The 27,597-nt window shown below is 38.3% G+C and overlaps 1 protein-coding gene across 6 annotated transcripts in view; it reads left to right on the forward strand.

The window, feature by feature from the left end:
* CSNK1G1 (casein kinase 1 gamma 1) overlaps nt 1-27,597 on the forward strand; it is a 180,109-nt gene that overhangs the window by 56,300 nt on the left and 96,212 nt on the right. For 5 of the 6 annotated variants that reach the window (XM_032297190.1, XM_032297187.1, XM_032297188.1 and 2 more), the window contains exon 2: nt 1,607-2,007. In XM_032297190.1, the coding sequence (XP_032153081.1) occupies nt 1,827-2,007 (181 nt within the window). In that variant the 5' untranslated portion in view covers nt 1,607-1,826. Of the gene's footprint in view, nt 1-1,606; nt 2,008-15,083; nt 15,373-27,597 lie in introns of those variants that run through there. The other variant, XM_032297186.1, reaches the window with a different exon arrangement.

The raw sequence follows: 27,597 nt of genomic DNA on the forward strand, positions 1-27,597 counted from the left end.
AGGCAGGTGGATCACCTGAGGTCAGGAGTTTGAGACCAGCCTGGCCAATATGGTGAAACCCATCTCTACTAAAAATACAAAAAATTGGCCAAGTGTGATGGCAGACACCTGTAATCCCAGCTGCTTGGGGTGCTGAGGCAGGAGAATCATTTGAACCTGGGAGGCAGAGGTTGCAGTGAGCTGAAATTGCGTCATTGTACTCCAGCCTAGGCAACAAGAGTGAAACGCTGTCAAATAAATAAATAAATAAAGCAAGCAAACAGATTATATTATTGGATTATGTACCCACTTGAACAGTTGGCTCACAGCTTTTTTTTTTTTTGAGATGGAGTCTTGCTCTGTTGCCCAGGCTGGAGTACAGTGGCACTATCTCTGCTCACTGCAACCTCTTCCTCCCGGGTTCAAGCAGTTCCCTGCCTCAGCCTTCCCAGTATCTGGGATTACAGGTGCCTGCCACCACATCTGGCTAATTTTTTTTTTTTTTCAGTAGAGACCATCTTGGCCAGGCTGGTGTTGAACTCCTGGTCTTGTGATCTACCCGCCTCGGCCTCCCAAAGTGCTGGGATTACAGGCATGAGCCACCGCACCTGGCTGCTCACAGTTTTTTACTTGTAGTAGGGAATTACAGGTGTCCTCAGGAAGTTTAGAGTATAGACATCTTTGTTGTATAATTGGTGGTGATAACCATGTATTTGTTCTAATTCTCTTCCATTTTTAAGGAAAATATTTATGATAGTGAAATATAAGTGTGTGTTTAGTATGTGATTGGTGATAACAGTATTTTTTTTTTTGTTAAGAATACTCACATGGTTTATCAAATATAGCGACAAAATTATCCCCTTGCAAACAATTGTGTTAGGCTCAGTTCTGAATTTGGACACTGCTGAATGCTGGTAGAAATGAATGTCATGTTTAAGATTTTTTGGGTTTTGGCTTTATTTTCACTTTGGGGTTCTGCAGTGGATCTCCTCAGGCACTCTGTCACTGCACATTCAGTATACAGCAAAAACCACCTAAAGTTCAGCTTTTCAGAACTTTAGGACTGCTTAGGACCAATAGAGTTTTGGAAATTCCTTCATAGAGGTTGTCTGTGTTAATTGGTAACTGTAGATTACATAATTCTTGCCAGTGCTTGGTAAATGGTAGGGAAAGGGAAATGGGGCAGTGAATAGTCTCATTTCTTTTAAGTTCTGGCAAAATTAAAGGGAAGAGCTTTAAATTAAATCGTCCTCAGTTTGTTTAACTTGGTTTCAACACTGCTGTATATTTCTGTTAGCCAGTGATGAAAAAACCAACTGTGATTCTGTTTGGTCATATGTACATTACTAGAAGAAAGCAATTTATATTAAAGGCTTGTGTGTTTCCTCAGCTTCTTTGGTTTGCAGCCTGCTGAGCTTATGTGAATAATCCAGCTTCTATGGTTTGCAGCCTTCTGAGCTTATGTGAATAATCCAGATGGCTAAACTGCTGGAGGATAGAAAACCAAAACCCATTTCAGGAAGCTATGCATTTTGCTCACCTTTAGATAGGATTCATTCAATTAGTAGTGTCTGAATTTGTTTTAAAATTGAATTTTTAACTACATGTTTTCTTGATTTTTACCTAGGTTACAAGATGTTCACCTAAGCTTGAGACCTACTGACTACATTTCCTACAGGAACTAATCAATGTTTTTTCATCTCCTGGAGATACATTAGAAACAAATATGGTGCTAAAAGAACTCCTTACCTTTCTCTGACTACGATTTATTTGGACATACTTTTGTATTGAAGAGAAGTATACACACTGAAGCTACTTGTTGTACGGAGATTGTGTCCTGTAGGATCATGGACCATCCCAGTAGGGAAAAGGATGAAAGACAACGGACAACTAAACCCATGGCACAAAGGAGTGCACACTGCTCTCGACCATCTGGCTCCTCATCATCCTCTGGGGTTCTTATGGTGGGACCCAACTTCAGGGTTGGCAAGAAGATAGGGTGTGGGAACTTCGGAGAGCTCAGATTAGGTAAGAATTGGTTATGTCAGTGACTTCCACTAACAACAATACCTATAATAAGCTTTGGTGTGTTTCAAAACAAGCCATTTATAGTTTTACAAGAAATTTTTGTTAAGTAGAACCTGTTGTTATAAGAAATAATTTGTGAAGAGGGACTATAGTCATTATCAATTATAATTGTTTTCCACGCTTTTAAATTTTTTACCAGTTCTGAGATTTTCTGATGAGCATAGAGTTGTATACAGACACTAATAAAAAACAGACTCTGATTTAGGAGGTCTGAGGTGGAGCCCTAAATTCGCATTTTTTTTTTTTTTTTTTGAGAAGAGTCTCACTCTGTCACCCAGGCTTGAGTGCAGTGGCATGATCTCAGCTCACTGCAACCTCTGACTCTGGGTTCAAGTGATTCTTCTGCCAGGATTGAGCCAGGATGGTCGCGATCTCCTGACCTCCCAAGTGCTGGGATTATAGGCATAAGCCACCGCACCTGGCTAATTCAGCATATTTTTACAAACTCCAGGTGATGCAGATGCTGTTGGTCCTTTAAGAAGGGCATAAGGCCTTGGTTTAAGGCTGGGCATGACGGCTTATGCCTGTAATCCCAGCACTTTGGGAGGCCGAAGCAGGCAGATCATTAGGTCAAGAGATCGAGACCATCCTGGGTAACATGGTAAAACCCCATTTCTACTAAAAATACAAAAATTAGCTGGGCATGGTGGCACATGCCTGTAGTCTCAGCTACCTGGGAGGCTGAGGCAGAAGAATTGCTTGAACCCGATAGGTGGAGGTTGCATTGAGCCGAGAGATCGCACCACTGCACTCCATCCTGGCAACAGAGCGAGACTCTGTCTCAAAAAGAAAAAAAAAAAAAAAAAAAAAAAAAAGAAGGGCATAAGGCCTTGGTTTCATTCAGTCTCTGCCCCTGAAAAGAAAAGAGCAAATCCTTACTCAGTAATATCCAGGCTTAGTCTGCAAGGATATATAATACATCCTGTTTGGAGAAGTTTTCCAATAGATAATATGTTTGCATTTCTTCCTGGAGTTTCCAGCATTAGAATTAAGTTAGAACTCAAAGAAGTTAGGCAGCTGTATTTCCCAACAAAGGCAATGAATTTTCTATTTTAAGTATGAAAAGTATGAATTTATGGGTGAGACGACAAATAACAAAATTAACCAGTCTGAAGATGTGAAATTGGGAAGAAGGTACACTGGGTGTTTATATACTTGTTAATGGCCCTCCCTTGGTGAATGGGTTAGAGAAAATGAAATGCCTTATAAATGTATGAAGTTGGAGATTAGATTGGAGAATGTGAAAAGGTCATCTTTTAGGCCAAAGTATTTTCATTTTCTTCATAGCTCTTGAGACTGTGGATTAATATGAAGACTCATTGTAAGAAACTTTGGCCCTTGTGGGTGGGAACATAATGTAATTATGTTTATTATCTCTGTTACTTCTTTTTTTTTTTTTTTTTTTTTTGAGATGAAGTGTTGCTCTAATGCCCAGGCTGGAGTGCACTGGTGCGATCTCAACTCACTGCAACCTCCGCTTCCTGGGTTCAAGTGATTCTTGTGCCTCAGCCTCCCGAGTAGCTGGGACTACAGGTGTGTGCCACTATGCCCAGCTTATGTTTTTTTGTATTTTTGGGGAGACAGGCCCTTGTCATGTTGTCCAGATCTGATCTGATCCCCCATAGAGAGCCTTGGAGAAACATCACTACGCTAGCGAGAGACCATTTGAATTTAAGAGTGATGAGAATGGATTTGTTTTTTCTGTTAGAAGGCTAGCAACCTGGAAATTCAGGACTTAATTGGGATAATGAAAGGATCTTTATAGTTAGAATTGTGTTCGGGTTAGCAAAGCCAGCAGATACTACATAGAATAGGAGTAAGATGTGTAATTCGACATTGCTTTATTTTCTAGCAATTACAGAGTTGCTTTAACGTATAGTTTTGTGAAAATTCCTTTATGTCATCTATTGACTTTGTTTTAACATCACAGTAGTACTTGCTTTAAATAATTATGATATAAACCTACCTACCACAAAATGGTAGGTAGTAGACCTATGGATTCTAAACAGAGAGCAAAAAAAAAATAATGCATCTAGCTTGTGCAAGATGCATAATGATTGCTAAGAGGCAGTTTCTAATGCATCTAAATCTTTGAATTCTCAAAACATCAGACAATTGTTTCATTTCTGTGAAAGTGAAGAAAAACCTTGGTGAATGAAAAGTGGAAATCTGTTTAATCACTTAAGTCTAGATTTGTATTTTAAGTTTACATGGGAATAGAAAAATTCATTCAGTTAAAAATATAAATTTACAGCCCATATATATTTTTCAGAGTAGTATTGTGTTTTGTTTCCTCTTTGAATCTGAGATAATTTTAATATTTCTTTTTTGGACTTGCCCTTAGTCAATAGAAAGAACTTGTCTTTCTTTTCAGGTGCTTTTACTCTTCTCTGCTCATCAGGTTTTCATTAGCCCTGGGACCATACTGTTATGACCTTGTATCTAGAAAAGATACTTTCAGAATCATTTGGCATCTTCCCAAGAGTGGGCTGTGTACCCCATTCCATCATTTTCTTGCTCTAATATTAGCATGGAGAAGATTGTAAACTATAAAATTCCAAAGTCAGGGCAGGTGCAGTCAGGCTTCCGTCATGGCTACCACCTAGAAGGCCCTGCTTCTCCAAACTAATTTCCTTTCCTAGCAACACTGTCTCTTAAACAGCCAAGTGTATTTCTGTTTTTTCTTCTTCTTCTTCTTCTTCTTCTTTTTCTTCTTCGTCCTCTTCCTCTTCTTCTTTCTTCTTCTTTCCTCCTCCTTCTCCTCCACCTCCTCCTCCTCCCCCTTCCCCCTCCCCCTCCTCCACCTTCTTTCTTCTTTCTTCTTTTTTTTTTTTTGAGACAGGAGTGGTATGGTCATAGCTCACTGTAGCCTCCCAACTCTTAGACTTGACTCCCAGTTCAGCCTCCTTAATAGCTGGTGCATAAGAACACACCCAGCTAATTTTTTTTTTTAATGTTTTGTAGAGATGGAGTCTAAAAGGCTGGTCTTAAACTTCTAGCCTCCAGTGATTCTCCTGCCTTGGCCTCCCAAACTGTTGGGATTACAGATGTGAGCTGCCACAACTAACCAACCATATGCATTTCTGCTTCAGAGCCTTTACACTTGCAATTCCTTCTTTGCAGAATTCTTTCCCTAAAATTTTGCACAGTGGGTTGTTTCTCATCCTTTAGGCCTCAGTTTATGTCTTATCTTCTCAGAGAAATATTCTGTCCCTTCTTACCTATTCCTATTTAAAATAACATGTTTCTCCTCTAGCATATTCTGTCTCATCAAACTGCTTTATTTTATTCATTGCATTTATCACTATCTGAAATGACAATATATATGGATCCCTATTAATTATCTCTCCTTACTTGAATATAAACCCCTTAGAGGGCAGGGACTCTTGCTGTATTCTTTACTGTTATTTGTGAGATGGAAGGATAAAAAGCTGATAAATAGGAAGAGGGGGAAAAATAAAGCATACTTTGCTTTGGGCTCCAGGTTTATGTGGGGGTGGTGGTAGGTAGTAGACCTATGGATTCTAAACAGAGAGCAAAAAAAAAAAAAAAGATAGTGCATTTTGGTTTTCTGCAAATGTTTCCACCCTATTAAACATCTTTTTTTCTTTTTTTTTTGAGATGGAGTTTCACTCTTTTTGCCCAGGCTGGAGTGTAATGGCACAATCTCAGCTCACTGCAACCACCGCCTCTCAGGTTCAAGTGATTCTATTGTCTCAGCCTCCTGAGTAGCTGGGATTACAGTCGTGTGCCACCACGCCTGGCTAATTATGTAATTTTAGTAGAGGCCAGGTTTCACCATGTTGGCCAGGCTGGTCTTGAAACCGCCCACCTTGGGCTCCCAAAGTGTTGGCATTACAGGCGTGAGCCAGTGCACCTGGCCCCCATTATACATTGAACAACCATTTCTTGAATATTTACTATGATACTAGACTCTGGGAAGGATAGAAAAAACAAGATGTAGTTTTTGTCCCTACACATACCACAATCCAGTGGCAGATAGAGAAAAACAGATTGCCAGACAAAGTGGTAATATAGCAGATTGTAGGCTGGGTGTGGTGCCTTATGCCTGTAATCCCAGTACTTTGGGAGCCAAGGCAGGCAGATTACTTGAGCTCAGGAGTTTAAGACCAGCATGGGCAATGTGGCAAAACCCCGTTTCTACAAAAAATACAAAAATTGCTGAGTGTGGTGATATGCACCTGTAGTCCCAGCTACTTGGGTGGCTGAGATGGGAGGATAGCTTGAGACTGGGAGGCTGATGATACTGTGAGCCAAGATCACATCACTGCACTCCAGCCTGGGCGACAGAGTGAGACCGTGTCTCAAACAAACAAATAAACAGATTCTATAGTCAGAGAAAGTTAATAAAGGCTTCAAAGAGGAGGTATGATTTGATGATAGGACAGGATTTCTGCTTGTGGACATGAAGAAGAGCTTGTGCAGGATGCACAATCACTAGATATTGTGCAAGTACCCCTCATATTATCACAGCAGCAGTTACTTATACATGACTGGGTCATAGGATGTGAAGTGAAAGAAAAGTAATAGAATGAAGCTTTTATGTAAGATTATGAAGTGTTTGCATATATTAAAGCATTTGGACTTTATCCTGTAGGCAATGAGGTTGAATCATCAGAGATTTTACAACAGAGGAATGACATAATCTAACTTGTATTCCAGAAAGAGAATTCAGGTTGTATTGTAAGATTAGACCAAATAGGAAAGAAGTTGACATCTTGTAGATTTTACTTGCCATGTTATACTTTGTTCTTCTGTCTCTCTCTCCCAAGGTATGCATTAGGGGTATTACTTTGCTTTATTAATCCTCATATTCTAATTCCTTTCACTGTGTGTGGTATGTAATGAGTACTCAAGAAAGGCTGAATTGTCCAGGTCAGAAGTGGCAGGGCCTTTGGTCTTATAGGCTTTGAAAATGGCAGTGAGAAGGAGAGACAATGAGGTAAGTTGGAAATTTTAGACATAGACTATAGACAGGATTTGGTCACTAATTATTTGATGGGAAGGAGTCAAAGTGCCAGCTTGAGGAGACCATGTGAATGAGGAAGATGTTAACCCATTTATGCTGAAGGTTGCAAATATTTTTTTTGAAAAATCAGACCTTGGTGATGACCTTGACTGGTGGGATATAAGTAACTCCCACAAACCTAGCGTTCCAATAGTGGAACACTTGGCATAAACAGGTTAATAGAGATAGGAATATAGGACTAGGGAGAGTGGTTGGGAAGGCAGGTAAGATAGAGTTTGAGATTATTTGAGGACTGTGTGGACACATACACAGAAATGCATACCTGAGACTTTGAAAGTTTAGGCTTGAGATAGGGGGATTAAGAAGTCACCGCCAGACCAGGCACAGTGGTTCACGCCCATCACTTTGGGTGGCTGAGGAGATCGGATCACCTGAGGTCAGGAGTGCAAGACCAGCCTGACCAACATGGCAAAACTCCGTCTCTATTAAAAATGCAAAAATTGGCATGTGTGGTGACACACGTTTGTAATCCCAGCTACTCCTGAGGCAGGAGAATTGCCTGAACCCAGGAGGTAGAGGTTGCAGTGAGCTAAGATCACGCCATTGCACTCCATCCTGGGTGACAGAGTGAGACTCCATCTCAAAAAAACAAAAAAAGAAAATAAATAATCACCATATAAGTGTTAATGAACACTGAAAGTCTGAGGAATGATGCTTTGTGGAGCTTGTTTGACTGAGAGAAGGAGGAATGCTGGAAAACAAAAGAGTAGCGGGGCAAAGCAGGAGAAGGCTAATTATTCCCTTTGGTCTTTTATATTTTCTAAGATGCCTCCTTCCCCATGTTTTTTGATCCACCTTCCTCGGGCTTCCAAAGTGTTGGGCTTATAGGTGTGAGTCACTGCTCCCAGCCCTTCCCCATCTTTTAAAAATGAGCTACGTGTATTTTGTCATCAGAAAAAAGCAGTAATTGGCTGGCCGCCACTGTTTCTGAGTTGTTTCACTGTAATAACCTGCAGTTCCATCCATGTTGCTGCAAAAGATGTGCAATTTTATTTTTTAAGGGCTGAATAGTAGTTCATTGTGTGTGTGTGTGTGTGTGTGTGTGTGTGCGCGTGCGTGTGCGTGTGTGTAGAAAAAATATATATATATATATACACCACATTTTCTTGATCTCATCATCCATGAGGGACACTTAACTTGTTTCCATATCTTTGGTGATAAACATAACGTGTGCAGGTGTCTTTTTGATGTAATAATTTCTTTTCTTTTGGGAAGATATTTAGTAGTGAGATTGTAGGACTGAATGGTTGTTTTAGTTTTTTTGAGAAACTTACATACTGTTTTCCATAAAGGGTGTACTCATTTATATTCCCGCCGACAGTGTTTAAGTGTTCTCTCTTCTCCGCATCCTTGCCAATGTCTTTTTATCTTTTGACTTTCTAATAGTAGCCATTCTTAGGAGTATAAAAGATTTATTGAAAAAACCAGCTAAACAAAAAATAATAATAGCCATCCTGACTGGTATAAAATTATATCTTATTGTGGTTTTAATTTGCATCTCTCTGCTGATTAGTTCTTTTGAGCATTTTTTCATATGCTTCTTGGCCATTTGTATGTCTTTATTTGAAAAATATCTCTTCATGTCCTTTGCCCACTTTTAGATGGGGATATACGGTTTTTTTTTGTTGTTGTTGTTTTGTTTGAGTTCCTTGTAAAGTCTTACAATTAGTATTGTAAATACTATAATATCCTTGTAATTGGATATTAGTTTCCTGTCAGATGTAGAATTTGCAAATATTTTCTCTCAACAGGTTGTCTGTTCACTCTGTTGATTATTTCTTTTGCTGTGCAGATGCTTTTTAGTTATAATTAAGTCCCATTTGTCTATTTTTGTTTTTGTTGTACATTTTAATTTTCTTGGAAGAATATTAAATGTATATGAGATTCTTGTTCGTAGTAGTATTGTAGTTTAAATTTCTTTTGGAATTACACCCTAGTTTAACTTAAGCACAGTTTGTTAAGTTTAAGCAGTTTTAACAAATCTTGGAGAAGAATTATTCTGTCAATAGCATAATCCATCAAAATAAGGTAGAAGAGAAGAATTCTAACCACAGTTGCCAACACACAGTCTACATTGCATTAATATGGTAATTTTAGAAGCATCACAGATATAATACTTGCAGGATTATGCATTGATAGCTTGACTGGTTAACCAGGAGAATGTAATGGTAAAATTTCCAGGCTTGCCAAACAAATCCAATTTTTTTTTTTTTTGAGACTCTGTTGCCCAGGCTAGAGTGCAGCATTGCAATCTCAGCTCACTGCAGCCTCCGTCTCCCAGGTTCAAGTGATTCTTGTGCCTCAGCCTCTGGAGTAGCTGGAGTTACAGGTGTACTGTGCTACCCCGCCTGGCTAATTTTTGTATTTTTAGTGAATATGGGGTTTCGCTATGTTGGCCAGGCTGGTCTCAAACTCCTGACCTCAGGTGATCTGCCTGACCATGGTTTCCCAAAGTGCTAGAATTACAGGCATGAGCCACCATACCTGGCCAGAATTTTTTAGGAGGACTATTAAAGTAGGATGGTTATGGGCAAAAGAAGTTTATAGAAAGATTTGATTATGAGGGGGATTCAGAAGCAGTATTTACATGATTTCATCATGCATCCTAAGGAAAAAATGGTTTGAACTTATGGCCTAATTTTCCAGAAGAATACAAAGCTCTTATCAAAGAAAATGGAGCTTACTGCCTGGTGTTATGGGCTTTCAAAGAGCAGATGATACTAGATTGATTCAATTTTTTTTTCTATGTTGGATTACTAGAGCAAGAGGAAATATATATATATATACACACATATACACATACACACATATATTACACATATGTATACATATATACACATATATACTTATATATACATATATATCGCTTTATAAAGTATCATATGTAATATTTTTAATAATTTATCTTTAATTACAATAACTATGTTACATGGATTCTAAAGTCCCGAACCCTGTAGGCAAGTGTTTCAATTCTTTTATCCATGTCCTCTATATACCCCCTTATTTCTAAATATTATTTCTTGATTTTTTTCAATATTAGGTATTGTTATTGGTTTTCTCATTTATGCCACCCCTAATGACATATATACCTTCCCCACATTCTCCCAATATACTTATGGTCAGTAGTTTTTTTACATTTACAGCTTTAGGCTGTTTAAATATTATTTACAACTGAGCTATGAGAGCACTGTTATTGTATTTCCTTTTTAGTATGACTCTTTCCTCCCTTCCTTCAGAATCAAAAATTGCTGATACTTGATTTTTTAAAAAAAATTTTCATTATTTATATACCTTTAATTTTTTTCCCTCAAGTCCAACAATTAAAAAATTTCTGTCACTGATATTAGGTAATTCTGTGTTTAGATTCCTTTTCTGCTGTATGGCTTAGTTTTGCTAAGTCATTTACCACTTGTTTATTCAATTCTCATCTTCCAAAATGTTGACATCTCTAGTCTACTGTTTCCTCACCTATTCTCTTTGTCATTTCTTGTTTCCTTTGTCCTTTCAGTGGGGTTTTGGAAATAAGAGTTAAATGCTTCCTTTTTTTTCTTTTCTGCCGTGTTAAAGTAGATGTCTCTATATACATCTAGAGACACATTTTTATGTGTCTCTAGACACATAAATAAGGCATTTATTTGACAGACTTTTGTGATATTCTGGTAACATATATAGAAATGTGAGGTGACTGGTAAGATAATTGAGTAGATTTGTTGTTCCTTTAACCATCTTCCTTAAAGAGAAAGAGTTAATGCATTATTACCCTCACTGATGCTAAACAGTAGGGTTCTGTATTTTGGTCCTATCCAGTTCAACAGTGAATTGGATCGAGACCTTTGAAGGACATACTGATGAAATCTGTACACAACACAGTGCTTTGGGTGGGGCAGCTAATATGTATTACTGGTTAACAGAATCAAGATTCAACATTATCTTAAATAAGCAAAGAGTTGAACAAAAGTCCTGACCATGGTTCATAAACCAGTTCTATACAGTTTTGGATGTGACAACTCTATTAGCAACAATTAATATGAAAAAGATAATTTTAAGTTTAGAATGAGAAAAGGATGGTCCCAGACTTCCCAGAAGTTTATGGTAACTTTGAGTAACTTAATATTTGAAGTCCAGATCAACAAAAGTACTTAAGTTTTAGATCTGTAAGGAACCTTAGCATTGTATGGTTCAACTGTCATCTTTTTAAATATGAGAGAAGTTGGCTGGGTATGGTGGCTCACACCTGTAATCCCAGCCCTTTAGGAAGCTGAGGCAGGCAGATCACGAGGTCCTGAGTTGGAGACCAGCCTGGCCAGTGTAGTGAAATCCCGACTCTACTAAAATGCAAAAAATTAGCAGGGCGTGGTGGCAGGCATCTGTAATCCTAGCTACTTGTGAGGCCGAGGTAGGAGAATTGCTTGAATCTGGAGGGCAGAGGTTGCAGTGAGCCAAGATTGCGCCATTGCACTCTAGGTGAGGCGACAATATGAGACTCTGTCTCAAAAAAAAAAAAAAGATGAGAGAAATTAAAAATTAAGTGATGTGGTCTAGGGAGAACAACCAGCTTATCACAGAATTGGAACTACAGCCCAGATCGAAGACATTACAAATAGCTATTTCTATTATATGCCATCTAGTCTTACCAGTTACTGGTTAAGTGTATAGTTGAAATACCACATGCCAGAAAAAAATGGTTGAAAAGGTCATCAGAATAAATGTCTAATTATAATACAAAGGTGATAGTCATTAGCATTTAATGTAATTATCTGTTACCAGAAAAGGAAATATAAATAAAGTATAAAATGATAGCTAATGATCTTGTAAGTGACGCTATCTTGTTTTTATAGTGGATCATCTCCAGCATGAATCGTCAGAGATTTTCCAGGGATGAGGAGAAAAAACATTGATAAATTAATTTTGCAAAGTTTAATTCCATACTATTGCAAAGTAAATTTAGAGCAGAATCAAAGTGGAGGATATTATAAACACTATGCCTCTTTCAAATAAAAGGCTAGGGGTAGATTTCCATAATTACCTAGCCATTTATTCATTTAATAACATCTGGTTTTTGGCAGGCATTTAGCTAGGCTCTGAGGGTACAAAGCTCATAAGACATGTACCCTGCTTTATCAAGATTGTTATTTGGGGAGCCACACTCAGAAATTAACTATACTGCAATGCAATAAATAAAATAATAGAAAATATGTACAAGATGTAACATGGCTTAGAAAGAGTGATATCTCTGCTGAAATCAGCAAATGGCAGAAAACCTGCACAAGTAAGACACTCTGAGTTGAACCTTTAAGGCTTGAGTTGGACAGTAGGGAGAAAGGGCTGGAGTCGGGGGTGAGAATGGGAAAGAACATTCTCAAAAGAGGAAGCCACAGCATTCAAAAGCATGGAGGTGTGAAACACAAGAAAATGTAAAGAACCTCAGTGCTACTGGAAAGCATGTGTGGCTAAAATGCACCAGTGTCGTTCAGTGGAATTGGTATTAGGAAGTGAGGCCAGAGATGTGAGTAGAGCCTGTTCTTGACCATGATAGAGATTTTGGACTTTATTGTGTAGGCCATGAAAAAAACTCAGGAGGAATTACAAGTGTCATTGTTTTTTTCCCTTCTTGGAGAAGATAAATTACTTAGAGTGATCTCACTCCCCTTTCCTCCAAAATCTAGTTTTTCTGTATTTTTAAAAAAACATGGAACAATCTGTTTTTATTCAGAGGTGTTCATATCTACAGAATGGTAGGATTTTTTTTAGTTTATCAGGGTAAAAAGCTGAAACAGTAAATGCTTTATGATTTAAGTAATTCTAGTGTTTCTTTGATCGAAGGACTATTCTCGGTAGTTTGGGTTAATGTTTATACTGTGAAACTAGAAGTTAACATGTTAACAACATCTCAGCAGATTGGGGTCCTTTTTGAGGGATGTAATGCCTCTTTTTTTTTTTTTTAATCTTCTTTATTTTATAAAGTACTTCAGGGAATAGATTAACCTAAATATTAAATAATTTTTTGGGATTTGAGCATCTAGACTATAGAAAGGTTTAGGATAATTCTAATATATGAAGCTTTTTTGTTTTGTTGGTTTGGGAGACTTTTTGGTATGTGTACTTTGATATAAATGAAGTTGGATATACTTTGGGATTCGGATTTTTATTGACTAAATTGATATGTGGTTTTCATGATTATAATTTTAATGGCTACATTATATTTCTTCAAGTGGAGTACTAGAACTGTTAACCATAAAATTGGGCTTCCAATTAAATCTAACTTTTATTATAAACAATAAACATTTTCACGAAAATAGAGGTTATTATCAGAAATATATCTTCCTCCGTGGCTTCTGGATAAATTTTATTTTGTATAGATTGCACAGGAAATTTATACATTGGTGATACAACTATATTTTTCAGTAGTTTTATTCTCTAAAATATTTGTATTGAAGAGGAGTTAAGGCTAAATGCAGAAATTTTCACAAAATTTGTATACAGTATAAGTTAACATAATATGAATTAGAATTATAAATTACAGGCCTGGTGCAGTGGCTTATGCCTGTAATCCTAGCACTTTGGGAAGCTGAGGCAGGTGGATCACGAGGTCAGGAGATTGAGACCATCCTGGCTAACATGGTGAAACCCAGTCTCTACTAAAAACACAACAAATTAGCTGGGCATTGTGGCATTCGCCTGTAGTCCCAGCTACTCGGGAGGCTGAGGCAGGAGAATTGCTTGAACCCAGGAGGCCGAGGTTGCAATGAGCCGAGATTGTGCCCACTGCAGTCCAGACTGAGCAACAGAGTGAGACTCCATCTCAAAATAAATTAATCACACATGGTGGCACATGCCTGTAGTCCCAGTTACTGGGATGGCTGACGCACGAATTGTTTGAACCTGGGAGGCTGAGATTGCAGTGAGCTGAGATCACACCACTGTACCCAGTGCCCAGCCTGGGCAACCAAATAAGACCCTGTCTCAAAAAAAAAAGAAAAAATTAGGTTAGGCAATTCCGTTGAGACAGTAAGTAGAGGCTAGGCAAGATGATTCATGCCTGTAATTTTAGCACTTTAGGAGGATCACTTGGGGCCAGGCATTTGAGATAAACCTGAACAATATAGCAAGACTCCATCTCCACAAAAAAATGTTTTAAAAAATTAGCCAGCCTTCATGGTGCATGCCTGTAGTCCTAGTTACTGGGGGACCTGAAGTGAGAGGATTACTTGAGCTCAGGAGGTTAAGACTGCAGTGAGCCTATATTGCACCACTACACTCCAGCCTGGGCAACACAAACAAACAACAACAACAAAACCCATAAAATTATAAAATTTGCCATCTCAATCATTTTTAAGTATATAATTCAGTAGCGTTTATTCACATTATTGAGAATCAGGTCTCTAGAACTTTTTCTTTCCTTCTTTTTTTTTTGAGACGGAATCTCACTCTGTCACTCAGGTTGAAGTGCAGTGGCATGATCTTGGCTCACTGCAACCTCTGCCTCCCAGGTTTAAGCAATTCTTGCTGCCTCATCCTCCTGAGTAGCTGAGATTACAGGCGCCCACCACCACGCCAAGCTATTTTTTATATTTTTAAGTAGAAATGGGATTTTGCCATGTAGCAGGCTGGTCTTGAACTCCTGACCTCAGCTGGGATTGCAGGCATGAGCCACCGTGCCCAGCCTAGAACTTTTTCATCTTGCGAATTGGAAACTCTTTTCTCATTTCCTTCTTTACCTTCAAAAAATAGGGTAAATACCACTCTATTTTTTGTCTCTTGTTTTTATTATTATTTTTGTAGAGATGGAGTCTCACTATGTTGCTCAGACTAGTCTGGAACTCCTGGCCTTAAGTGATCTTCCTGCCTTGGCCTCCCAAAGTTTTGGGATTGCAGGGATGAGCTACTGCACCCAGCCCCTCCTTTCTCTCTATATGAATTTGACTACTTCAGATATTTGGTAAAAGTGGAATCATACAGTAGTTGTCTTTTTGTGGCAAATTTATTTTACTTAGTATAATATCCTGGAGGTTCATCTGTTAATAGTGTGTATCAGAATTTCCTTCCTTTTTCAAGTTGAATTATCCATTGTATGTATATATGATACTTTGTTTAGCCATTCATTCATTAATGGACGTTTGGGTTGCTTCCATCTTTGGCCTATTGTAACTGGAACTAAGATGGCTGTTTCTTAATGCTTAGCGTAAGACACCTATAGAATAAAGTTTTGATTTGGAAGGAGAAGCAGCAGTTTTGAAGATAAAATATGAGAAAAGGTAGGTCTGAGTGGAATGACTACCTATTTTGTCCTGGTTGTCCTGGGTGGTCAGTGACCATTATTTGTTATATCAGCTCAACTCACAGTTCCCAAAGACTTTTTGAGAAGAGCTTTTTTCAACATGCTGCTAGGTAGGGTAGAATGCAAAGTGAGTTTGACAGGCTTATTATCCTTGTTCAGAAAGAAAGGACTTGAACAAACTGAAACCTTTGCATGTGTGCACACATATATATATATATGTTTCTTTTTAATTAACAGTATGGTTCTTTAATGTAGGAGGACTTATGCTTTCTTATTTATCATTTTACTAGAACTAGGTCATGTCCTCATTCAGGGTATGAATATACAACATTTTGTTTATGGATTCATCAGTTGATGGCTATTTCATTTGTTTCTGTGTATGAATACTCTATGATCCAGAAATTCCACTCTGGGTATTCACTTAAGAAAATGCATATATATGTGCACCAAGAAATATGTTTAATAATATTCATGGCAGCATTATTCCCAGTGACTCAAACTGAAAACATCCAAATGTCCATCAACAGTAGGACAGATAAATAAATTGTGGTATATTCATACAATGGAATACCATACAGTAATGAAAAAGTATGAGCTACTAATGCATGTGACAAAGTGCATGAATCTCATGGACATAATCAAGGGAAAGATCCAGATACACAAGAATGCGTATTAGATAATTCCATCCATATGATGTCAAAAATAAGCAAATGTCATTTCCTACAATAGCAGTCAAAATAGATTACCTTTGGTGGTGGTAAGTAGGAGTTAGTAATTGAGAAGAAGCACCAGAAAGCCTACTGGTATGCTGAAAATGTTCTCTTTCGAAATGGTAGTTGCATCAGTGTATGTGTGGTTATATAAAAATTCACTGAGCTCTACAGTTAACATTTGTGTGCTTTACTGCATATAAGTTACACATCAGTAAAAAGAAAAAGTAGGTGTAAAACAAAATTACAAAAAAGGTACATCATTTGTGCAAGAGGATTAAAATTTGTTTTTTGATGTTAACAGTATATGTCAGTGATTTTCACATCGCTTAGGTGGAGCTGCTTCACAATCAATGGCTCTAAACAAAGCTGAAAATTATGTGCCAGAATCTTAATGAAATTGTCCAAATAATTAACAGTAAAGCAAGACTAAAAAACAAGTGAAACACGTAGGTTAACATTGCTCCTTTTTACATAAATACTTTTATTAGGATGAAAAATTTTTTAGATGTGGGGAGTAGTTGAATCAGCAGGATCTATGAAGTTCTCATACTCTGGCTTCTCCTATATGTACATTAGATGAATGCGTAATTTTACATAAAAATATACTTTTACCCTTGGGCTGGGCGCGGTGACTCACGCCTGCAATCCCCACACTTTTTGAGGCTGAGGTGGGTGGATTTCCTGAGGTCAAGAGTTTTAAGACCAGCTTGGCCAACATGGCAAAACCCCGTCTCTACGAAAAATATACAAATTAGCCGGGCATGGTGGTGGGCGCCTGTAATCCCAGCTATTCGGGAGTCCAGGTGGGAGAATTGCTTGAAACCAGGAGGTGGAGATTGCAGTGAGCTGAGATAGTCCCACTGCACTCTGGCCTGGGCAACAGAGTGAAACTCTGTCTCAGGAAAAAAAAAAAATACACACACACACACACACACACACTCACTTTTACCACACACACACACACACACACACACACACACACACACACACACTTTTACCCCTGCTACAAATTTTATTACTCTATGTATGTATGAATGAATGACTTACAGGGTCTCACTCTATTGCCCAGGCTGGAGTGCAGCGGTGCAGTCACAGCTCACTGTAACCTTGAACTCCTGAGCTCAAAGGATCCTCCCATCTCAGCATCCCAAGTAGCTAGGGCCGAAGGGTGCACCACCATGCCTGGCTAATTTTTTTTTTTTTTTTTTTTGAGACGGAGTTTCGCTCTTGTTACCCAGGCTGGAGTGCAATGGCGCGATCTCGGCTCACTGCAACCTCCGCCTCCTGGGTTCAGGCAATTCTCCTGCCTCAGCCTCCTGAGTAGCTGGGATTACAGGCACGCGCCACCATGCCCAGCTAATTTTGTGTAGTTTTAGTAGAGACGGGGTTTCACCATGTTGACCAGGATGGTCTCGATCTTGACCTCGTGATCCACCCGCCTCGGCCTCCCAAAGTGCTGGGATTACACGCTTGAGCCACCGTGCCCGGCCCTGCCTGGCTAATTTTTAAAATTTTTTGTGGAGACAGAGTCTCACTTTGTTTCCTAGGCTGATCTCAAACTCCTGGCGTCAAGTGATTCTCTCACCCCGACTACCCAAAGTGATGGGATCACACGTTTGACCCACAGCGCCCAGCCTACAAGTTTATTAATAACATTTAAATTTCCTCTCAAAACTTGCATCACTGTCTAGAATGAAGGTCTATATGCTTATTGGCAGGAAAATATATTTGACTGTTTTGACTGATGATCAAGTTCAAGTCACTGACATTGCATAATTTTAGTTCTTCTGGAATTGATTGCTTTTCCTTGAACTCAGTTCATGATTATTTTTTCGCTTTCAACTCTTCTTTTTCAAAGACTGTTGAACCTTTTTTTTTTCCTACCTGGGTGGCTGAAATGTCTCATTAGTACTTTTCTCTTTTCCATTTTCATGGGTTTCCATTTGATCTTTTAATTTTCCACATTGATACTGTAGAGGTCTTCAAATAATAAATGATCCATCTGTTCTAAAAAGTACTTCAATTCTTTTTCAGACCCATAATGAAATATTTACTGATAAATGATATAACATCTGCGGTTTGTTTCAAAATAATAAAGTTACTGAAATTGGGTAGATTACATGGGGGAAAATCATATGCCTTGGAAATTATGCATCAAAATTTTAAAAATACAAAAATACTTCAGTATTTTTCTGCTGCAGAAAAACATACTTTCTAGAATGATTCATTCCAGTTTTTCTGCCCACCACTATAATGTGTACATTTTACACATTTGCTTTGTAAAGCACAGGCCCTTGAAAATACATAGACACTTTCTCAAAAACAGAGTATGAGTCCTGCTTTGATGCTATTTATAAATGACTTTCAACTTCTCCATTTCTTTTGGCCCTTGCTGCCTTTTACCTCACTCCACCTAGCCTCACTTTAGACTTTCAGTTGTTAGAAGTACCCTTATGTTTCTTACTAGCAGGTTAATCAGAATATCATGTGTAATACCTTAAGAAAGTTATGTAGAAGCTAGTCCAGCCACTAACCTAAGCTTTTCGTTGCAAAATGAAATAATTGAAACTGTTTTTAAAAGGTTTTTATTGATGGCTCTTATTCTTTTTTGATCATGACTCACACTAAAAAATAAATATTATGGGGCCGGGCGCGGTGGCTCAAGCCTGTAATCCCAGCACTGTGGGAGGCCGAGGCGGGTGGATCACGAGGTCAAGAGATCGAGACCATCCTGGTCAACATGGTGAAACCCCGTCTCTACTAAAAATACAAAAAATTAGCTGGGCATGGTGGCGTGTGCCTGTAATCCCAGCGACTCAGGAGGCTGAGGCAGGAGAATTGCCTGAACCCGGGAGGCGGAGGTTGCGGTGAGCCGAGATCGCGCCATTGCACTCCAGCCTGGGTAACAAGAGCGAAACTCCGTCTCAAAAAAAAAATAAATAAATAAATAAATAAATAAATAAATATTATGATTTAATATATACATGGTTAATATCTGTGTATCTGAAAAGTTTCATGAAATAATATTTACCCTTACTAAGTATAATGTACTCTGATACTTTTTATTTTATATATTTTTTCTTTAAAAAATTTGGTGAAGACATTCTCTAAGTCTTTGAATATATTTATTTACTTTATATTCCACTAATGGAGCATGTTCTACAGTTTAGAAAACATTTGAGCATTGTCTATTTTGTTATTAATAAACATGCTATATATATACCATCCCAGTGACATTAAGTAAGCTTTAATAAGATTTTCTTTTATTATAGTTCTTATTGTTATTGATAGGTAAGCTCTTTAAAAAACTTGACACAAGAAAAAAGTTATTCTCGATATTAACTGCTAATCATTTGGGGAATGTTTCTGCTAATAATATACTAATATTTCAATACTGTTAGTAAAAGTGAAAAAATTCTCTGCTTTTCTTCTTCTTCCTTCTTCTTCTTCCTCTTCCTTCCTCCTTCTTCTTCTTTTCTTCTTCTTTTTTTTTTTTTTTAATGGAGTCTTGCTCTGTTGCCCAGGCTGGAGTGCAGTGATGCAACGTGGCTCCCTGCAACCTCCACCTCCTGGGTTGAAGCGATTCTCCTGCCTCAGCCTCCTGAGTAGCTAGGATTACAGACGCATGCTGTCATGCCTGGCTAATTTTTGTATTTTTAGTAGAGACGAGGTTTCACCATGTTAGCCAGGCTGGTCTCAAACTCCTGACCTCAAGTGATTCACCCATCTCAGCCTCCCAAAGTGCTGGGATTACAGGCATGAGCCACCATGCCTGGCCTCTCTGATTTTTTTCTTTAGAGTTGTATTGCCATTGTTATCTTCTTACCCCTAATCATGCTGCTCAATTAAAAAGATGCTCATACTGCTCTTCTTATCCCTAATCATACTCCTCACTTAAAGAGATGTTCTTTGGGCTGGGCACTCCAGCCTGGGCAACAGAGCAAGACTCTGTCTCCCAAAAAAAAGAGATGCTCTTTGGGTGGAGGAGGCAATAGGCCAACCTGTCCTAAATAGACATAGTTATCATCTGAGTAATGTAAAAGTACTTACTTGTTTTAACTACTAATTGCATCAAGTTCATTTGGCTGGATTTTTAATAAAGTTTCAGGTAGTAATTTATACATGTACTATTTTCACTGGAGGGCAAGAAAATGTGACAGCTGGAGCTCTAACTAAACAGCCTGTATGTTTCTTTATCAGTATGGCTCTGAAACTGAGAACTCCTGGTTCTTTGAAATAATGCGGTGTCTGATGAAGCTTACGGTAAATGTTGTCTCTGTAGGTGACTTACAAAAACAGGAAGTCTTCATGCAGAGGGTTGTATAAACAGCATCACATCCAGGCCTGCTGCTTTGAACAGGCTGAGTTTAGATATAAAGCTCCAAAAACTACTGTGTAATGCAGTTTCTTTTCCATTAACAATAAAAGAACTGATAGCCAGGAAGTGAGCTTGGGAAGCATTGTGGATTTTGTGCAACAGATACTAAAAGCTTTGAGTGCTTGGGATTGTGCCAGCTCATCAATGGTACTTTTCTGTCCATTAAATGGCCTGCCTTTCTCATAGTTATTGGTATGCTTTTATTTTTATATATTTTTAGCTGAAGCACTTATTTATTTTAAACGGACATGATTTTAACACAATCTTTGTAATTAAATTCTTCCAGGGCAAAATTTTTGACTACTGTATATTATTTAGGATAGTGACTGAGTGATAGTCTAAACTTTTGAAAAATGGCTGCATTTTGTGTTGACCTATAAAATTTTAATGATGCATTTGTGCCCTTGCAAAGGAATTCATTTGAAGCAATGCTTAGCTCAGGAGAATTATCAAGTCACTTCCAGTGCCTCAGGATAATAAGAGGGTGACATGTATTTGATTCCTTTGGTACCCAGAAAGTAAGTAAATGCAAGCTAGTATTTTCTGATGTATCAGCCACTATGTTCGGTGTTACTTAGGCTTGTCTCATTTATTAAACTTCTGCAATTATATTCTTTTATATGCATGTGAAAATAGAAGCTAAGAAGCATTTTATAATTTGTCTATCACCTTTAGGTTTAGTGAGAATTTGGAGGAATGCATCATGGTAGAGTGGAATGATGATGTTTACTCTCCTAACTCTGTTCTCCACTAATTAAGAGAATCATTTAAACCAAGCTTGTCCAACCTGTGGCCTGTGGGCCACATGTGGCCGAAGACAGCTTCGAATGCAGCCCAACACAAAATTACAAACTTTCTTAAAACATTATGTGATTTTTTTTTTTTAAGCTCATCAGCTACTGTTAGTGCTCATGTGTTTTATGTGTGGCCCAAGACAATTCCTCTTCCAGTGTGTCCCAAAGAAGCCAGATTAACACTCCTCATTTTGACCCTTCTGCTTTCATTATCCCTCACATTACATGTAATCCAAACGTTAGGTTTTTCTTCAAAATATCTTGCATGAAGGCCGGGTGTGGTGGCTCACGCCTGTAACTCCAGCACTTTGGGAGGCCAAGGCGGGCAGATCATGAGGTCAGCAGTTCAAGACCAGCCTGGCCAACATGGTAAAACCCTGTCTCTACTAAGAATACAAAAAAAAAAAATTAGCCTGGCATGGTGGCATGTGCCTGTAATCCCAGCTACTCGGGAGGGTTAGGCAGAAGAATCACTTGAACCTGGGAGGCAAAGGTGGCAGTGAGAGGAGATGGCGTCGCTGCACTCCAGCCTGGGTGACAGAGTAAGTCTCCATCTTGAAAACAAACACCTTGCATGAAGACCCTAATATTTTAGTCCTCTCAGGAATTATTACCTCATCTCTGCTATAATAATAGAAGTAGTAAAAATTAGACTTATCTAGCACATTACAGCTTACAAAATATTTGTAATATTTTATAACAGCTCTATGAAATAGTTATACTTTAAATGTTCTGTTATAGAAACATCTTATTCATATTCTTTCTAGTTACTCCCTTTACTTCTGTTTTATACACTGGGGCCAGATTCATATTTTTTATTTTGTTTATAATTGACACAATAATGGTATATGCTTATGGAATAGAGTGTGATGTTTCAATATATGTGTACATTATATAATAAAATTAGAGGTAGTTGGCATGTCCGTAGCCTCAAACCTTTATTGTTCCTTTGTGATGATAACTTTCAAGTTTCTCTTGTCTAGCTAATTTGAAATATGCAGTACAGTAAGTCCTCACTTCATTTCATCAATAGGTTCTTGGACACTGTGACCTTAAGTGAAACCGTGTATAAAAAAACTAATTTTACAATAGGCTAATTGATATAAACAAGAGTTAAGGCCAGGCACAGTGGCTCACACCTATAATTTCAGCACTGTGGGAAGCTCAGGTGACAGATCTGTTGAGCCCAGGAATTTGAAGCCAGCCTGGGCAACATGGTGAAACCCTATCTCTACAGAAATTATCTGGGTGTGATGGTGCGTGCTAAGATTGCTGGAGCCTAGGAGATTGAGACTGCAGTGAGCTGTAATTGCGCCACTGTACTCCAGCCTGGGTGACAGAGCAAGACTCCATCCCAAAATACCACCAGACCTGCCTTACAAGAGATCTTGAAAGGAGCAATAAATATAGAAAGACCGCTATCAGCTAATACAAAAACACACTTAAATACTCAGACTAGTGACATTCTAAAGCAACCACACAAATAAGCCAACATGATAACCAGCTAACAACATAATGTCAGGATCAAATTCATACATACTCCCCTTTATAAAACCATCAGATCTCGTGAGAGTTATTCACTGTCATGAGAATAGCACTGGAAAGACCCACCCCGTGATTCAGTTACCTCCCTCTGGGTCTCTCCCACTGCATGTGAGACTTATGATTCAAGATGAGATTTGGGTGGGGACACAGTCAAACTATATCATCACCTTCTCAATTTCTTTTTCCATTGGTTTGTTTTTGGCATTAGAAATGCTACTAATTTTTATGTGTTATTTTTGTATGCTGTAACTTTACTGAATTCATTTATTAGCTCTAATAGTTTTTTGGTGGAGTCTTTGGGATTTTCTATATAAATGATTATGTCATCTCTAAACAGGAACAGTTTGACTTCCTCTTTTCCTGTTCGGATGCCCTTTCTTTTGCCTCATTCCTCCGGATAGGACTTTGAGTACTATGTTGCAAACAAGTGGTGAAGGTGGGCATCCTTGTCTTATTCTAGTCTCTTAAGGAAAAGCTTTTAATTTTTCTCCATTCAGTCTGATGTTAGCTGTGGGTTTGTCATATATGGCCTTTATTATGTTAAAGTATGTTCCTTTTATGACTAATTTATTGAGAGTTTTTATCATGAAGGGATGTTGAATTTTATCAAATGTCTTTTCTGTGTCTGTTGAGATGATCATAATGGTTTTTGTCTTTCATTCTGTTCATGGGATGTATCACGTGTATTAATTTGCATATGGTCAAGCATCCTTACATCCTGGGATATGTCCTACTTGATCATGGTGAATCATCTTTTAGTGTGTTGTTGGATTTAGTTTGTTAGTATTTTGCTGTGGTTTTGTGCCTCTATGTTCATTAGGGATATTGGCTTGTAGTTTTATTTTGTTGTATCCTGGTCTGGTTTTGGTATCAGGGTAATGCTGGACTCAAAATAAGTTTACAAGCATTCCCTCCTTTTTGGTTTTTTGGAATAGTTTGAAAAGAATTTATATTTGTTCTTTAAATGTTGGATAGAATTCAACAGTGAAGCCATCAGGTCCCGGGCATTTTCTTTGTTAGGAGAGTCTTCATCATTGCTTCTGTCTTATTACTTGTGATTGTTCTGTTCAGGTTTTCTATTTTTTCTGACTCAATCTTGGTAGGTTGTATATATGTTTCCATGAATTTGTCAATTTCTTCAGATTTTAAAAATTTGTTGTCATATATTTGTCAGATTAATATTCTAAAAATACAACTTTCACCATTTGCTTTTTCCCTTCATTCACAGCAAGCTAAAGAATGAAGTTAAAACTCCTATATTTGCATTTAGGACTATCTGTCATCTTATTCTAAATTAGCCTTTCTTTTTATTTTTATTTTTATTTTTATTTTTTTGAGACGGAGTTTCGCTCTTGTTACCCAGGCTGGAGTGCAATGGCGCGATCTCGGCTCACCGCAACCTCCGCCTCCTGGGTTCAGGCAATTCTCCTGCCTCAGCCTCCTGAGTAGCTGGGATTACAGGCACACGCCACCATGCCCAGCTGAATTTTTGTATTTGTAGTAGAGACGGGGTTTCACCATGTTGACCAGGATGGTCTCGATCTCTTGACCTTGTGATCCACCCGCCTCGGCCTCCCAAAGTGCTGGGATTACAGGCTTGAGCCACCGCGCCCGGCCTAGCCTTTCTTTTTAATCAGCAAAGAACTTTCTCACAAGACCTTTCTATGTTTATCAAGTCAATTTGTTCACTTTAGCATGTATCTCTTACCTACTGAATGTCAAATACTGTGTTTCTAGCGATAAAAAAGTGAATTAAATATTCTGTCCTCTGGAAATTTATAGCCCAGTGAAGATAAAAAGATATATGTATAACTAGTTATAGGTAGAAGTTTATGAAACAGGGTGCTGGCTTAGTCTTAAGACTAGAAGGTGTATTTAGAAAAGGGCTTTTTAAAAAAAACACAAAGGCATAAAGCTACAAGGAACCAAAGAAAATGGAAGAGAAGGTGAAAACAGATTGAGAAATGTAACAAAATTTTGGAAACTGAAACACAGATGGTTAGGTGGTAACTGTCTTAGCACCACAGAGAAGGCTGAGTGCCTAAAGGGGCAGGCCAGTTAATATACCAGATAGGCTTAGGAATTGGAGACACTAGGAATTTCACAAAGGTGGGATGGAGAAGGAGCTAAAAATGGAAAGCTTAGTTGAAAGTCAGCTGCACTGTGAAAAGTGGCTGCCCAGCTAAAAACAGGAAAAATAAGAAAAAGGTTACATACTGAATGAGACTCCTCAAGACTTCAGGTGGAAGAAACAAATACTTAAGTGCTCAGGATTTGTTTGCACTCCTGCATTTTTTTCTTCAAAAGAAATCTATGCATCATTTCTATAGTAAGTTGTTATATTTTGTTTGTTTGTTTGTTTTTGAGACGGAGTCTCACTCTGTCACCAGGCTGGAGTGTAATGGGGTGATCTCGGCTCACTGCAATCTCTGCCTCCTGGGTTCAAGCTATTCTCCTGCCTCAGCCTCCCTAGTAGCTGGGACTACAAGCATGTGCTACCATGCCTGGGTAATTTTTGTATTTTTTCAGTAGAGACAGGGTTTCACTATGCTGGCCAGGTTGGTCTTGAACTTCTGACCTCGTGATCCGCCCACCTGGGCCTCCTAAAGTGCTGGGATTACAGGCGTGAGCCACTGCGTCCGGCATAAGTTTGTTTTTATATAAAGATTTTATCCAAGTCTTCAAATGAAAATGAGGATCCAAGAAAAGTGTATCTTACTTGTCCTGTAGCTTAGCACACAAACGACTTGGCACACTCACATGTACGCACGGGTATACATACCTCAGAGTGGGGATCTGGCATTCAATATTATTCATAATGTGTCCTTAACTTAGTGGATCTGTATGGCTTTCCTTCTATTTCTTCCCACACACTGTGTGCTCCGATTATATGGGTCTACCCACAGTATATCAAATCCTGTGCATTTTTTAGTCATTTCTCCATATCATTGTTCAAATTAGCATTTTTTAAAAATAGGAAATACCTTTTATTCTCTCCTCTGTTCATCCTTCAGGGCTCACTTCAAGTGCTGCTTGTGCCCAAATTCATTACCCTCCCTTATTCAAGCTCTTCTACTGACTTGTTCGTATTTCTGTTTTAACACTCACATTTCATGTGATTTATTTGACAAACTTTTGAGCCAACACATATAAGACCTTGTGTGAGGAGCTAGAATATAATCTATGAAGGGTGAGAACTGAGGTTGCTCATCTTAGATGTCTGGTAACTGTGTAGATGGACATTAAATATTCAGATGTTTTTCCCTACCTCTGTTCTTATTTTTCTAGTTAATCTTGTACTACCTCACAATACTTATGTAAAATCACAGATCTTATCAGGTCACAGAACCTTTCATTTAAAAATTTAAGATAGCATTGATGTTCTGCAATCACACAGGAAGTAGGAAAGGGGAAAAGTGATATTAATGTCTTTCTTAATATAGACTTAACCTTACTTTTCTACACTCTTTTGCTGCCTTACCCACCCCTTGCTTGCTCTCACCCCTTCCTGATCCTCATGATGAGGCCATCCACCATTTTCAGCCTATGCCTTCTACCTTCTCATTTTTATTTGTTTGCTTATAACTGAGATGTCCTTATCTCTTCAACTGTTAAAATTCCACTCATACTTTATGATTATGGGGGATATGGCTGAGGTGGCTGTGGTGAAAGGAAAGACTTTCTGTTCTGAAACTTACCTGACTCTATTAATCTCTGTGATTAGTAATTGCCTTCTCTTCCTGTTCATAGATCGGTATCTAGGTTTATTCATCTGCGACGCATACATCACCACCTTAGTTTGCCTTAAATGTTGTGTCTATTGAATTGAAGACCTGTTACTTTAAAGCATGTGTTTGCAATATATTAATTCTTTAACAGTTTAAGCATGCTGTACACTGAATGAGTAAGGGGTAAATTTTGGTGCCAGTGTTTCCCCTACCTCCTAGTAATTCTTATTACTATAACTTGGGGAAGAGGGGGTGTCAGTAATTCAGAAAGTCCCCTAAACACATTTATAATTCAGAAAGACCATTAAACATATTTATAATTTCAAATGTTTATAACCTGACCTTTTTCTTCTAAATGTTAGTTCTTAGGGTTACTCCTGTGTAAAAATTAGTTGTTTTTGGTTTGTTTGTTTTTGGAGATGGAGTTTTGCTCTTGTCTTCCAGGCTGGAATGCGATGGCATGATCTTGGCTCACTGCAACCTCTGCCTCCCAGGTTTCAAGTGATTCACCTGCCTCAGCTTCCCAAGTAGCTGGGATTACAGGTGCTTACCACCACCCCCGACTAATTTTTGTATTTTTAGTAGAGATGAGGTTTCACCATGTTGGCCAGGCTGGTCTCGAACTCCTGACCTCAGGTAATCCTCCCACTTTGGCCTCCCAGAGTGCTGGGATTACAACATGAGCCGCTGCACCTAGCCTTAAAATTAGTTTTAAGTCACAGTAACAATGCTAATTTCATTTCAGGAAGAGCTGTCCTGAAAAATCTTTGTGCAGCATCACATCTGGTGTGCAAGAAGTCCTGGGCCAAATTAAAGTATTAATCTGCATGGGAGTTGGCTATTTGTTACAGTTTCATCTATTCCTTTCTTATTACTATCCTTTTTATAATTTCATGAAATATATTTTAAAATTGTTTTGGTGGGAACACGAATAAGAAGCATATTAGAAGCTTAATGCAAATACTATATATAGGGGGGTTATGGCTATTTTCTATTTGTGCCTAAAAAAGAAGTTGTTTATCTTATGGTTTCTTAGGTGTTTGA

The sequence above is a fragment of the Sapajus apella genome, unplaced genomic scaffold (genome assembly GCF_009761245.1).
Source record: "Sapajus apella isolate SASKATOON/1434 unplaced genomic scaffold, GSC_monkey_1.0 scaffold37, whole genome shotgun sequence".
NCBI lineage: Eukaryota > Metazoa > Chordata > Mammalia > Primates > Cebidae > Sapajus > Sapajus apella.